At 40.1% G+C, this 13262-nt stretch overlaps 1 protein-coding gene across 9 annotated transcripts in view; it reads left to right on the forward strand.

The window, feature by feature from the left end:
• SRGAP1 (SLIT-ROBO Rho GTPase activating protein 1) overlaps positions 1–13262 on the forward strand; it is a 308204-nt gene that overhangs the window by 177232 nt on the left and 117710 nt on the right. For all 9 annotated transcript variants that reach the window (XM_025283902.3, XM_025283903.3, XM_044942502.2 and 6 more), the window contains one exon: positions 5532–5594. In XM_025283902.3, the coding sequence (XP_025139687.1) occupies positions 5532–5594 (63 nt within the window). The remainder of the gene's footprint in view (positions 1–5531; positions 5595–13262) is intronic.

A 13262-nucleotide genomic window follows, 5' to 3' on the forward strand; every position in this document is an offset into this window, starting at 1 on the left:
GCAGTGATTTTGGAGCCCAAAAAAATAAAGTTTGACACTGTTTGCACTGTTTCCCCATCTATTGATGACAAATGAATGTATTATAAAGTCATAGAGAAGGGAGGGTCTAGTTTCTTTATTTGAAGGACGTGGTAAAGTTACAGTAAGTCTTCACAGAGTAGTCTCATGTAAGACTGTAGCAGGCCAGAGAAGGAAGGGGAGGTCAGGCAGGGGGAACAGCATGGGAAAAGCAGAGATGTGAACACAGGACCTGGGAATGAGCAGTTCATGAACAGCTTGAAGGATGTGGTTTGAGATTTGTGGAAGGAAAGGTAGACTGATTTGACAGAGCAAGTTATGAGTGATTTAAGAAATTGGAACTCCATCCTGAAAATATTATAACAAGCATTTGATGGGTTTTAATCAGAGGAAGGACATAGTTAGATCTTTATCTTAAAAAGAAATTCTAATGACATACAGAAAAACACATCAGTCAGAATAGATGGATTGGTGGCTTCTCTTTCAAAAGAGATGATTCAGGTCTTGGATAAACCCCAGATTCTGACATGAGTGACCCTATTGTCCTGAAGCATTATAAGTTCATTATAACCCTTTTAGAAAGTACTCTTCCGATATGAATCAAGGGTCTTAATTTCATGTCTGGGAATTCATATCAAAGAAACAACATAAAATGCAAGAATGCCTTCAGAACAGCTTTCATGATAGTAGTTCAGAGTGCTTAAAATATATTGGTGAAGTTAAATGAATAAGTAAGGAATTGAATGGTGGAAAATAGTGGAAATAATGGAAACCATAATAGAAAAATGGTTAACATACCTTCACTGGCTAGTTATAAATCAAAAGTAATGTTCAGAAAATTATATAAGCACATAGAAACATGTTTGATAACGGAAAAAAAACAGAGTAAAATAGATACTTTATTACTATAGAATGATTACAACTGAGACTTATGTGTAGATAAACAAACTTGAAGGAAATACGCTGATCAAATTATAATGGTGGTAAAAGTGAAAATCACTCTGTCATGTCTTTGCGACCCCATGGACTGAAGCCCACCAGGCTTTTCTATCCATGGGATTCTCCAGGCAAGCATACTGGAGTGGGTTGCCATTCCCTTTTCCAGGGTATCTTCCCAGCTCAGGGATCAAACCCAGGTGTCCTGCAAGCAGATTCTTTACCATCTGAGCCATTTTATCCTTTTGTTCTCTATTTTTCCAATGTTCTTCAATATACTTAATTTGTTTTTATAACGGAAAAAGATAGACACTTTGGGACGGTACCTTTTGGACAAGTTTGAGTGACAATAAATAGGAAACAATTAAAAATTGACTTAGTATTCAAGTCAGGGTTAAGACATTGTAGACATTTAATAAATGTCAACTGAATGGAAGCTCTAATCAGTTTTCCATCCCCTTTGGTTAGAATCTTAGAATCCTATTGCAATGCATTAGAAGTTTTACCATTATCTGAACTTACGTAGGCCCACAGAATGGGGGAAGAAACTCTGCTTTTCCAACTTCATACCTGAAGCAGTTGGAGAGAACTCACCTTCCCTGTGCAAAAGTAATCACTCAGTCTCAAATAACATAGAAAAAACTTTGTTTCACACATATAGCATTTCATAAAGTTATTTTTTCCTCTTGTACAAAGGGAACATTGATTGCTTTCCTGAATACTCATATCATTTTTCTTACCTAGCAGCTCTTGGTCAAGGGTCTGTTCTCTTGGTTTTCAAATTTTTAATGAAAGAGAATCCAGAGGTGTACTTAACCTATTGAATTTTGATGGACTCTGATAATCCAGATACTTTCTAATTAAAGGACTTCAGTGCATTAGTTGAGTAGGTCAGCATACTGTGTGCCGCAGCAAATGTGTTTGGTTTAAGATTTTTTGGGGTCCAGAGTCATATTTAGAAGAAACGCTCCCTTTTCTCTGTTACTGTAATAAATTGAATAGCATTTAAAGTTGAGGGAGGGGACAACATGAAGTGATCTTTTGTTGTGTCATGAGACAAGAGAATGGCAACCCACTCCAGTATTCTTGCTTGGAATATTCCATGGACAGAGGAGCCTGGCGGGCTACAGTCCGTGAGTTCACAGAGTTGGACACAACTGAGTGACTTTCACTTTTTTACATGCCATAAGAACAGTGACCAAGCCCCCAGCACTCAGACTCAGTCTCGATATTGTCCAGCCAAGTGTCTGTGAACAAAAGGGTGTGCAAATTCATGTTTCACTCTTTAGTCACATGGTCTAGTGTTTCAGCACACAGCAAAATTCTTTAACCATCTGTGCAAGCAACCATCTCCCTACCATCTCTGGTGGTAGGGAGAAAATGATTAATTTCGAGGTTACTAGTTATATCATGGGGGGTTTAAATTGTCATTCAAAGCAAACAAGTAGGTGGAAACTTCGGTGATGTGATGTGTTGTAATCAGGGGGGTCTTCCTACCTGAAAATAATTTCCCACCAACTTTTCACAAAATTTAAAGTTCACACTGGAGCCTGGCCCTTTGAGGGCCTCTTTCATGAGTCGTATATATATTATCGCATTGGCTTATCCATTTCTTAGTGGATGTTTGATTAATTCATCTGATACCAGTAGTAATAGGACTCCCATGAAAATGGAACATAGGTAAGTTTAGTGAACATGTATGGCAAGGGTAAGAAGGGTTCAGGGGCTAGAGCACAGTGCTTGAGGACCTTCCGAATCAGGCGTCACTTAGATGGATCTAAAGGCCAGGCCAGGGGGTGGAGTCAGGGAGGGGGACATCAAATTCATTTCAGCCAGGATCTGCCAAGCACTTTCTACATGGAAGTCAATGGAATAAGTATCCACAGAGACCAAAAGAAGGAAAAATACAACGTGGCCTTTTCCCTCAAGGGAGTTAGCATTACAGTGTTTAGGAAAGAATTAAATAATTAAACATTTATGGGGTGTTTACTATGTGATAGGTACCGTTCTGAGTGCAATGTCTGTGTCATCGGACTGATGCTGTGATCAAGCCTATGACATAGGTACAAGGACTGCATTCCTTTAATAGGTTTGGAAACTGAGGCACAAGGGAATTCAAAGCCTTTCAGCTTTTGATCCCAGCATTGACTCCAGAGTCCTTGCTTTTAGGAATTATTCTATACTGCCTCCCAGATAAATTTTTTTTTTTTTTTAATTTCAGGGCCTCTGAGCAAAGGTAAACAAAGAAAAATGTGACAGTATGTATGTAATGCCAAATTTCTTCTACCTTGTTACCTGAAATCTTGTAAAATATGAGATATGCAAAGAATCTTTTTGCTGTTCCAAAGATACCTGACTTGAATACTTGGATACTTGACTTCTAATCCTAAATTTTCTTGGCTTGGGGTTAATTGGACCTAAGGGATTTTTTTCTGTTATTGTTCTAAAGCCTTAGCCAAGAAATATTTTCTTTTCAGACTTGCTACCTGAAATGTAAGCAGTCAAACAGAGTTACTTGGTGGCCTTTGATCCCATTCGAGAGTTCTCAATTGGTAGCTCAGATCCTTAAATGAAATATGATATTAAAATAACACCAAACTGAGGTCATAGGAGATTGCAGTGTAATGTATACAGTCAGAATAGCCAGGATTTAGGGCAAATAGAATGAGTTTCAGTTGGCTTCATTTGCTCAGTTTGTGCCTTTCCTTTCACTCTTCAGTGATTCCTAACCCACCTCTTCACATAGCAGGAGCACAGCAAAACACAAACTCTCTTAACTCCAGTGTAGAGATTTTTAAACTCTCAGAGCCTGATAAACAGCATCCTTATCACTCCAGGAAAACCCGAGACAAATGCTGCTACTGAATTGGAATTTCTCAAAGTGTAACCTCTGCTCTCACCTTCCCACAGTATTTTATGTTCGCGAATTTTTGCTTCATCTCATTTGGCCTTTCTTAAGGGAGGCCTATCCCAATGACCTTGTGTTTACAGATGGGCTGTTTCATCTAGGTCCTATTACTTTATTAAGGGTGGTCTGCAGGTCCTTGTTTTCTGCCTTCTTAGGAGTGACCAGCCTTCAGCAAAGGTAGTAACCACTTCAGTAGTTACACAAACAGTATTTCAATGTACAGATTCTTTTAGCAAGTGTTGATGGGAAGCTTTCTGTGTGCTGAAGCAGAACCTGGCCTAGGGTCTCCTTAAATTCCATAGCCTCATCACCTCACTCGCCTCACCTAGTTCTGGCCTTGAGCCCACGCACTGTGCAGGACCCCAGGATCACAGAACTGCTAAAGATACGGCCTTTTATCATATCTGGCAGTCTGTTGGAGACACATCAGTCAACCATGGATATTGTTGTTATTATCTCAAACCATAGATTAAACCATGCTACACATTTTTTTTTTTTATTCTCTGTAGCTGACTAAAGGAGTTCAAAACAAGAAAAGTAATTTGGATATATGATTTCCTTTAAAGTAGTTTACAGATTTTCCTGAAAAAAAAAAAAAAATCAAAATACTTCTCTGTGAAACCCTCGGAATTAACCCAGGGAAAAATATCTTTAATGCTGTCATTGACCAACTGAGTGAAAGAGTGAAACTCTCTTTTTTGTCGTAATGAAAAGATAACAATAATAAATGCAGAGGCAAAACATATGTGGATCATAAGTGGCCTTACCAATTCACTACTTTGAAAGTTTTTTCTTAAAATTAAAATTGTTGTCAGTCAAAAGGAAAGACAGGTATCATATGCTATCACTTATATGCAGAACCTTTAAAAATGATATAAATGAACTTAATTATGAAGCAGAAACAGTCTCACAGACATAGAAAACAAACGTATGGTTACCAAAGGGGAAAGCAGTCAGGAGGGATAAATTCGAAGTTTGGGACTAGCAGACACGGACTGCTACATATAAAATAAACAACAAGGTCCTACTGTATAGCATAGGGAAGTATATTCAATATCTTGTAATAAACTGTAATGGAAAAGAATCTGAAAAAGAATGTATATTATATATGTGTATAACTGAATCACTTTGCTATATACCAGAAACTAATACAGCATTGTTAATCAACTGTGCTTCAGTTAAAAAAATATTCGTAGTCAGTCAAATATTTATTTGGAAAGGGAGAGTTAATTTCCTTTTTGGTTTCTGACTTAGCTTTTTAGGATTCACACTGCATAATTCCCTTGTGATGATACTGAGATGGGAAACTAGGAGCTAGAAATCATCTTAAGACTTTTAAGTTCTGCCACTCAACTTCTGAGCAAGCCCGGTGCTTCACCTTACTTACTTTTTCCCTCCTTTCTTGATAAAGTCTGATTTGGATGGTGGGAGAGCCACTCACCCTGGCCACGTGTTTGCTTCTGTCCAACCTGCAGTGATCTTGGGTGCACACACTGAGTATCTAGAAAGGGCCATTTAGTTGGAGATATTTATTATATCAGGGCCATGCTGGCCTTCCATTGCGTTACACACATTCTTCTATTTTCAGTCTGAGCTTCTTAAGATGTAAATCATCAAGAAACAAGTTTCTGTAACATTTTTTAATACTCTGAATTTCTTCTTATTACAGAGCAAAGAGATTGCGTTCCAGCTTCATGAGGATTTGATGAAGGTTCTCAATGAGCTCTATACGGTGAGCACATAATCTTTCTTTAGGAAAAATCTTTGGTTTAGAATTCTGGTTTGTGGAAACGCTTCTGTTATTAGAACTCATTCCAATTAGAGCAATGATGAATGCTTGTCTGGTTGAAATGTGTAACCTACTGACAGATGTGCACTACGATATTCTTCTTCTGCTGTCTGCCAATTTGAAGAGACTGTATTCAAGTAAATACATATATGCAGTCAGAACACTTCAAGAAATGGGACTACAGTTGTCCCCAAAGGAATGTTTTTAAATGGTTGGATTATATGTGCTCTGTTTGTTTATTCTACCCCAGAATATGTGGAGGCGGGTAATCTCTTTTTCCTTCTTGGCAAGCATTTGCTTTTCTGAATGTAAATTTTATTCAAGTTAATGCATATAAGCAGAAGAAATTAAATTATTAAATATTAAAAAAAAACAAAATCAATGATTAGTCATATGCCTATGTAAATTTTGTTTTACACTTAGTGATCATATTATCAAATACAAATTTCTTCTGAAGGAACTTGATGAGTTTTTATTTTATAAGAGAACAGCATATTGAGAATTGAGTAATATTAATTTGTTCTGACTAAAGATATTTGTGTTTTCATTACAAAAGATAATTTGAATTTTCCTTTATAGGCAAATTAAACCTGAGACTTATTATTAAAATATGTTTCTTGATTTATTATTTTATTTGTTCCTAAAATAAGTAAGTGTGTAAAATGCAGTTTTATGTTTTTAAATTGCATTTAATGCTCCATTGATACTTGCTAATTAAAAGAACCTGTAGTTTTAAAGTTTAAAAGGAGTGATATTTTTATAAAACTCACATTCCAGTTTTTCTCTGTGTGTGATAAATTTGTTTTTATGCAGCATATTTGCTACAACCTGTGCTTTGAATTAAATTTACAGTTTCTAATTGCTGCTGCTTTCTTTAGAAACTTTTAACTTTACATGCAAAAACCATGTTATAAAGTCGTACTTGTATAAATGGGATTTCTTTGGAAGGAATGATGCTAAAGCTGAAACTCTAGTACTTTGGCCACCTCATGCGAAGAGTTGACTCATTGGAAAAGACTCTGATGCTGGGAGGGATTGGGGGCAGGAGGAGAAGGGGACGACAGAGGATGAGATGGCTGGATGGCCTCACTGACTCGATGGACATGAGTCTGAGTGAACTCCGGGAGTTGGTGATGGACAGGGAGGCCTGGCGTGCTGCGATTCATGGGGTCGCAAAGAGTCGGATACGACTGAGCGACTGATCTGATCTGAATGAGTTTGAGTTTTTGATGATAAAAGCCATTTGTTAATTTCGGATAACCAAAGGTATCAAGCATTTCTAGAAATCCTGGACATAGAATTTAAAAGTTAAATGAGCATTGTACCTCTGAGACTTACGAAGAAGAAATTCTGTCTCTTGCATTGAACTGTTTTCAGATGAGGGCTTTGTGGTACTTTTCTTGTGGTTTCCTTTGCTTGCTCATTGTTTTACCTAAAAATATAAGTCAGTTTCTAAAACTTTAAAAAATCTACTGGTTGTCATGGCATCATAAAGAAGAGCCCGTTGTTTATGGTCTGGAACTAGCAGTGCTAGGCAAAGCAAAAGTGGCAAAGATAAGCTTGACTCTTGAATATTAGAAAAGTCAGTAGAGTGTTAGGAAAATGTTACCTCAATGGGGATGTGTCTAGAGAAATTTCTCCTGGATTCAGCCTATCAAGTGCAATTAGACATTTAGGAGACTATAGTTAAATTAAGTAAGTTGATATTTCCTCAGACCTGTCATCAGGATCAGTCTGAAAGCCTAAAGGAGCCAGATTCTAGAAAAGGCCACAAGAGTTTCATTTAAATAACCCTGTCAGTCATTTGATCTTTGAATCAGTTGAGGAATCAAGGCACAGAAGAGACAGGCAGTGAGGTTTTCATTAGGTTGTCTGTAGATCACTGAGCTCTTGGAAGAAAATTGTACTTTAACCAAACCAGAGAGCATGCACATTTGCAGTCAGAGGTCATGTTCCTTTGTGTGTGTGTAATAAGTTTTTCACAAACTTTTTACTCTAATAAATGATTGTTTTGTCTCGCTTGTTGTTTAAGTTCAGATAGATAAATTCTGTCTTGTTTAAATGAAATCTATCCATTATTCATATTCAGTTTACATTCAGAAAAGAAGAAAAGGTGGGTATTTGAACAGAGGACCAGAGGTTAGGGCAATGTGGTTTAGGTTCTTTATTCAACCACTGACTGGTCACAAATAAATTACCCTCTGAGTTGCATCATGCATAGAATTTTTTTATAATTTTATTGATAGATTGATTTTATAATTGGCTGTGCTGGGTCTTCATTGCTGTGGGCTTCTTTCTAGTTCCTAAGACTGATGTTAAAGCTGAAACTCCAGTATTTTGGCCACCTGATGCAAAGAGCTGACTCATTTGAAAAGACCCTGATGTTGGGAAAGATTGAAGGCAGGAGGAGAAGGGGATGATAAAGGATGAGATGGTTAGATGGCATCACCAACTCAATGGACATGAGTTTGAGTAAACTCTGGGAGTTGATGATGGACAGGGAGAAGGCGATGGCACCCCACTCCAGTACTCTTGCCTGGAAAATCCCATGGACAGAGGAGCCTGGTAGGCTGCAGTCCATGGGGTCGCAAAGAGTCGGACATGACTGAGCAACTTCCCTTTCACTTCTCACTTTCATGCATTGGAGAAGGAAATGGCAACCCACTCCAGTGTTCTTGCCTGGAGAATCCCAGGGACAGGGGAGCCTGGTGGGCTGCCGTCTATGGGGACGCACAGAGTCAGACACGACTAAAGCGACTTAGCAGCAGTAGCAGCAGGGAGGCCTGGTGTGCTGGGGTTCATGGGATTGCAAAGAGTTGAACACGACTGAGTGACTAAACTGAACTGAACTGAAGAGTAGAGGCTACTCTCTAGTTGCAGTGTGAAGACTTCCCATTGCAGCGACTGCCCTTGTTGCAGAGCATGGACTTCAGGGCGCTCAGGCTTCAGTAGTTGTGGCTCCTGGGCTCTAAAGCACAGGCTCAGTAGTTATGGTGCACAGGCTTAGTTGCTCCTCGATATGTGGGATCTTCCTGGACCAGGGATCAAACCTGTGTCTCCTGCACTGGCAGGCAGATTTTTTACCACTGAGCCACCAGCAAAGCCGCACACATAGAATCTTGTACAACTGATGATGTAATAATGATTGTTTAAGTAATTTGTATAAAATATGTAGCTTCAGGAAATTTGAGAATGCTATTAATTGCCTTTTCAAACAAATTCCCTCCTCCCTTTCTCTTAACCCTTGATACTCCTTAGGAGTTGAAGGTGAACTCCTTTTTTGAGGTGCATTAGCTGCCTTAACGGAGAAGGCGATGGCACCCCACTCCAGTACTCTTGCCTGGAAAATCCCATGGATGGAGGAGCCTGGTAGGCTGCAGTCCATGGGGTCGCCAGGAGTCGGGGACAACTGAGAAACTTCACTTTCACTTTTCACTTTCATGCATTGGAGAAGGAAATGGCAACCCACTCCAGTGTTCTTGCCTGGAGAGTCCCAGGGATGGGGGAGCCTGGTGGGCTGCCGTCTCTGGGGTCGCAAAGAGTCGGACACAACTGAGCGACTTAGCAGCAGCAGCAGCAGCTGCCTTAAACTAGTGGGCTGCTTTATATTACAACACAGTCAGCCTTAGCAGTGGGTAGTAACCTTATGTGTGGGCTTCCCTGCCCAAAAGTAATTCTCACATAGGTCTGTTAATAATTCTGTCAGAAACCTTTGTCTTAAATAAGATACGAATGCCCAAGACAAATAGAAAAAAACACCATATGATCATTTTACATTTTAATTGAATTGGGTTTTATCAGATCCTTTGAGAACAGATTATATCCATCTGGCATGAAGACCTGGACCTCTGAGCAGGAGAGAAAAGATGGTGGCATCCAAGTGCTATCTGGAAGGAGAGGAAAGGCTGTGAAGAAATGACCCCTTTTCTATAATTTTGCCTCAACCTTGCCTTTGTTTATAGAAATGGGGCCTCAAAATGGTTTTGAGCCAGCCACAGTAGTTAGAATTAGTTGGACCTTTAACAGGTACTCTATCATGCCAGGGAATAATGATATAAATAAGACAGACATCTATTATCTCTGTCACATAGAAGAATTTCAGAGATTGGCAGCCCAGGACTGGTATGTAGGTTACATATAGCCACAGAAGAATCAGGCTTCTCCTAATACACTGTTCAGAGAAACCCATCTGTATCTTTGTCCTTATATTTCAAGGTAGTTGCTAAAGCTGCAGCTGTTACATCTGCATTTCTGAAATGGAGAGAGAAGACTCCAATAGGAAGGAGAAAGGAAAGAAGGGCAGGCCCTCTGTCTCTTACGAAGACTTAATGAAGGTTCCATATCACACTTTCACCTACATCTCATTGGCCAGAACTTTCAATTTCAGTTTCGGTTCAGTCGCTCAGTTGTGTCTGACTCTTTGCGACCCCATGGACTACAGCACACCAGGCCTCCCTGTCCATCACCAACTCCCAGAGTTTACTCAAACTCATGTCCATTGAGTCAGTGATGCCATCCAACCATCTCATCCTCTGTCGTCCCCTTCTGCTCCTGCTTTCAGTCTTTCCCAGCATCAGGGTCTTTTCAAATGAGTCAGCTCTTTGCATCAGGTGGCCAAAGTACTGGAGTTTCAGCTTTAGCATCATTCCTTCCAAAGAAATCCCAGGGCTGATCTCCTTCAGAATGGACTGGTTGGATCTCCTTGCAGTCCAAGGGACTCTCAGGAGTCTTCTCCAACACCACAGTTCAAAAGCATCAATTCTTCAGCGCTCAGCTTTCTTTATAGTCCAACTCTCACATCCATATGTGCCTACTGGAAAAATCATAGCCTTGACTAGATGGACCTTTCATGGCAAAGTAATATCTCTGCTTTTTAATATGCTGTCTAGGTTGGTCATAACTTTCCTTCCAAGGAGTAAGTGTCTTTTAATTTCATGGCTGCAGTCACCATCTGCAGTGATTTTGGAGCCCAAAAAAATAAAGTCAGCCACTGTTTCCACTGTTTCATCATCTATTTGCCATGAAGTGATAGGACCAGATGCCATGATCTTAGTTTTCTGAATGTTGAGCTTTAAGCCAACCTTTTCACTCTCCCCTTTCACTTTCATCAAGAGGCTCTTTATCTTCACTTTCTGCCATAAGGGTGATGTCATCTGCATATCTGAGGTGACTGATATTTCTCCCAGAAATCTTGATTCCAGCTTGTGCTTCATCCAGCCCAGCGTTTCTCATGATGTACTCTGCACATACGTTAAATAAGCAGGGTGACAATATACAGCCTTGACATACTCCTTCTCCTATTTGGAACCAGTCTGTTGTTCCATGTCCAGTTCTAACCGTTGCTTCTTGACCTGCATACAGATTTCTCCGTAGGCAGGTCAGGTGGTCTGGTGTTCCCATCTCTTGAAGAATTTTCCACAGTTTGTTGTGATCACACAGTTAAAGGGTTTGACATACTCAATAAAGCAGAAGTAGATGTTTTTCTGAAACTCTTGCTTTTTCAATGATCCATCGGATGTTGGCAATTTGATCTCTGGTTCCTCTACCTTTTCTAAATCCAGCTTGAACATCTGGAAGTTCACAGTTCACGTACTGTTGAAGCCTGACTTGGAGAATTTTGAACATTACTTTGCTAGCGTGTGAGATGAGTGCAGTTGTGTGGTAGTTTGAGCATTCTTTGGCATTGCCTTTCTTTAGGATTGGAGTCAAAACTGACCTTTTCCAGTCCTGTGGCCACTGCTGAGTTTTCCAGATTTGCTGGCATATTGAATACAGCACTTTCACAGCATCATCTTTTAGGATTTGAAATAGCTCAACTGGAATTCCATCACCTCCACTAGCTTTGTTCGTGGTGATGCTTTCTGATGCCCACTTGATGTTGCATTCCAGGATGTCTGGCTCTAGTTGAGTGATCACACCATCGTGTTTATCTGGGTCATGAAGTTCTCTTTTGTATAGTTCTTCTGTGTATTCTTGCCACCTCTTCTTAATATCTTCTGCTTCTGTTAGGTCCTTGCCATTTCTGCCTTTTATTGAGCCCATCTTTGCATGAAAAGATCCCTTGGAATCTCGAATTTTTTTGAAGAGATCTGTAATCTTTCCCATTCTATTGTTTCCCTCTATTTCTTTGCATTGATCAGTGAGGAAACTCTAGAAACACTCTTTCACCAGGCTGCAGGTAAGTCTCCGCATTATAGGCTGACTCGTTGGCAGCCAGTTAAAAGTTAGGGATTTTTGTCAATTTGAGAGAGAAGAGGAGATATTTTTAGGTAACTAGTCATGCCTTTCAAAGTAGCTAACATTTACTGTATGCTTATTTTATATGGTTAGTTGTTGTGCTAAGCACACTACTTGCTTATTTTAGGTAAGCCTCGTAGCGTCTCTATGATGCATTTACTGTCATTATCTCCTTTTCACAGATGAGGAAACTAAGGCTCAGAGAGGCTTGCCAGGTTGCACAATAAATAGTAGAGTGGGAGCTCAAGTTCAGCTCTGGTGCCAGAGCCTCTGCGGGTGTATCGTTTTGTCTCTGTTGGCCATCGTTTGGGGAAGCCATTCTCTAACATCTCTAAATGTTAATGGCTGCCTAACAACACAAAAGCCTCTTGATGAAAGTGAAAGAGGAGAGTGAAAAAGTTGGCTTAAAGCTCAACATTCAGAAAACTAAGATCATGGCATCTGGTCCCATCACTTCATGGGAAATAGATGGGGAAACAGTGGAAACAACGTCAGACTTTATTTTTCTGGGCTCCAAAATCACTGCAGATGGTGACTGCAGCCATGAAATTAAAAGACACTTATTCGTTGGAAGGAAAGTTATGACCAACCTAGATAGCATATTCAAAAGCAGAGACATTACTTTGCCAACAAAGGTCCATCTAGTCAAGGCTATGGTTTTTCCTGTGGTCATGTATGGATGTGAGAGTTGGACTGTGAAGAAAGCTAAGTGCTGAAGAATTGATGCTTTTGAACTGTGGTGTTGGAGAAGACTCTTGAGAGTCCCTTGGACAGCAAGGAGATCCAACCAGTCCATTCTGAAGGAGATCAGCCCTGGGATTTCTTTGGAAGGAATGATGCTAAAGCTGAAACTCCAGTACTTTGGCCACCTCATGTGAAGAGTTGACTCATTGGAAAAGACTCTGATGCTGGGAGGGATTGGGGGCAGGAGGAGAAGGGGACGACAGAGGATGAGATGGCTGGATGGCGTCACTGACTCAATGGACATGAGTCTGAGTGAACTCCGGGAGTTGGTGATGGACAGGGAGGCCTGACGTGCTGCGATTCACGGGATCGCAAAGAGTTGGACACAACTGAGTGACTGAACTGAACTGAATAGAACAACACAAAGCACTTAAGTCATTTATCACCTTTATATTTTTTAAAGTCAATGACACTAGTCGTAAAGAACCTGCCTGCCAATGCAGGAGATGATCGCAGGGTCTGTAAGATTCCCCAGAGAAGGCCATGGCAACCCGCTCCAGTATTCTCACCTGGAGAATCCCCATGGACGGAAGAGCCTGTCCATTTACTTATGGACTTTCCTGGTTACAGTCCGTAAGGCTACAGTCCATAAGGTCACAAAGAGTCAGACATGATTGAAGGTCTTAGCAC

This window comes from Bubalus bubalis, chromosome 4 (assembly GCF_019923935.1).
Source record: "Bubalus bubalis isolate 160015118507 breed Murrah chromosome 4, NDDB_SH_1, whole genome shotgun sequence".
NCBI lineage: Eukaryota > Metazoa > Chordata > Mammalia > Artiodactyla > Bovidae > Bubalus > Bubalus bubalis.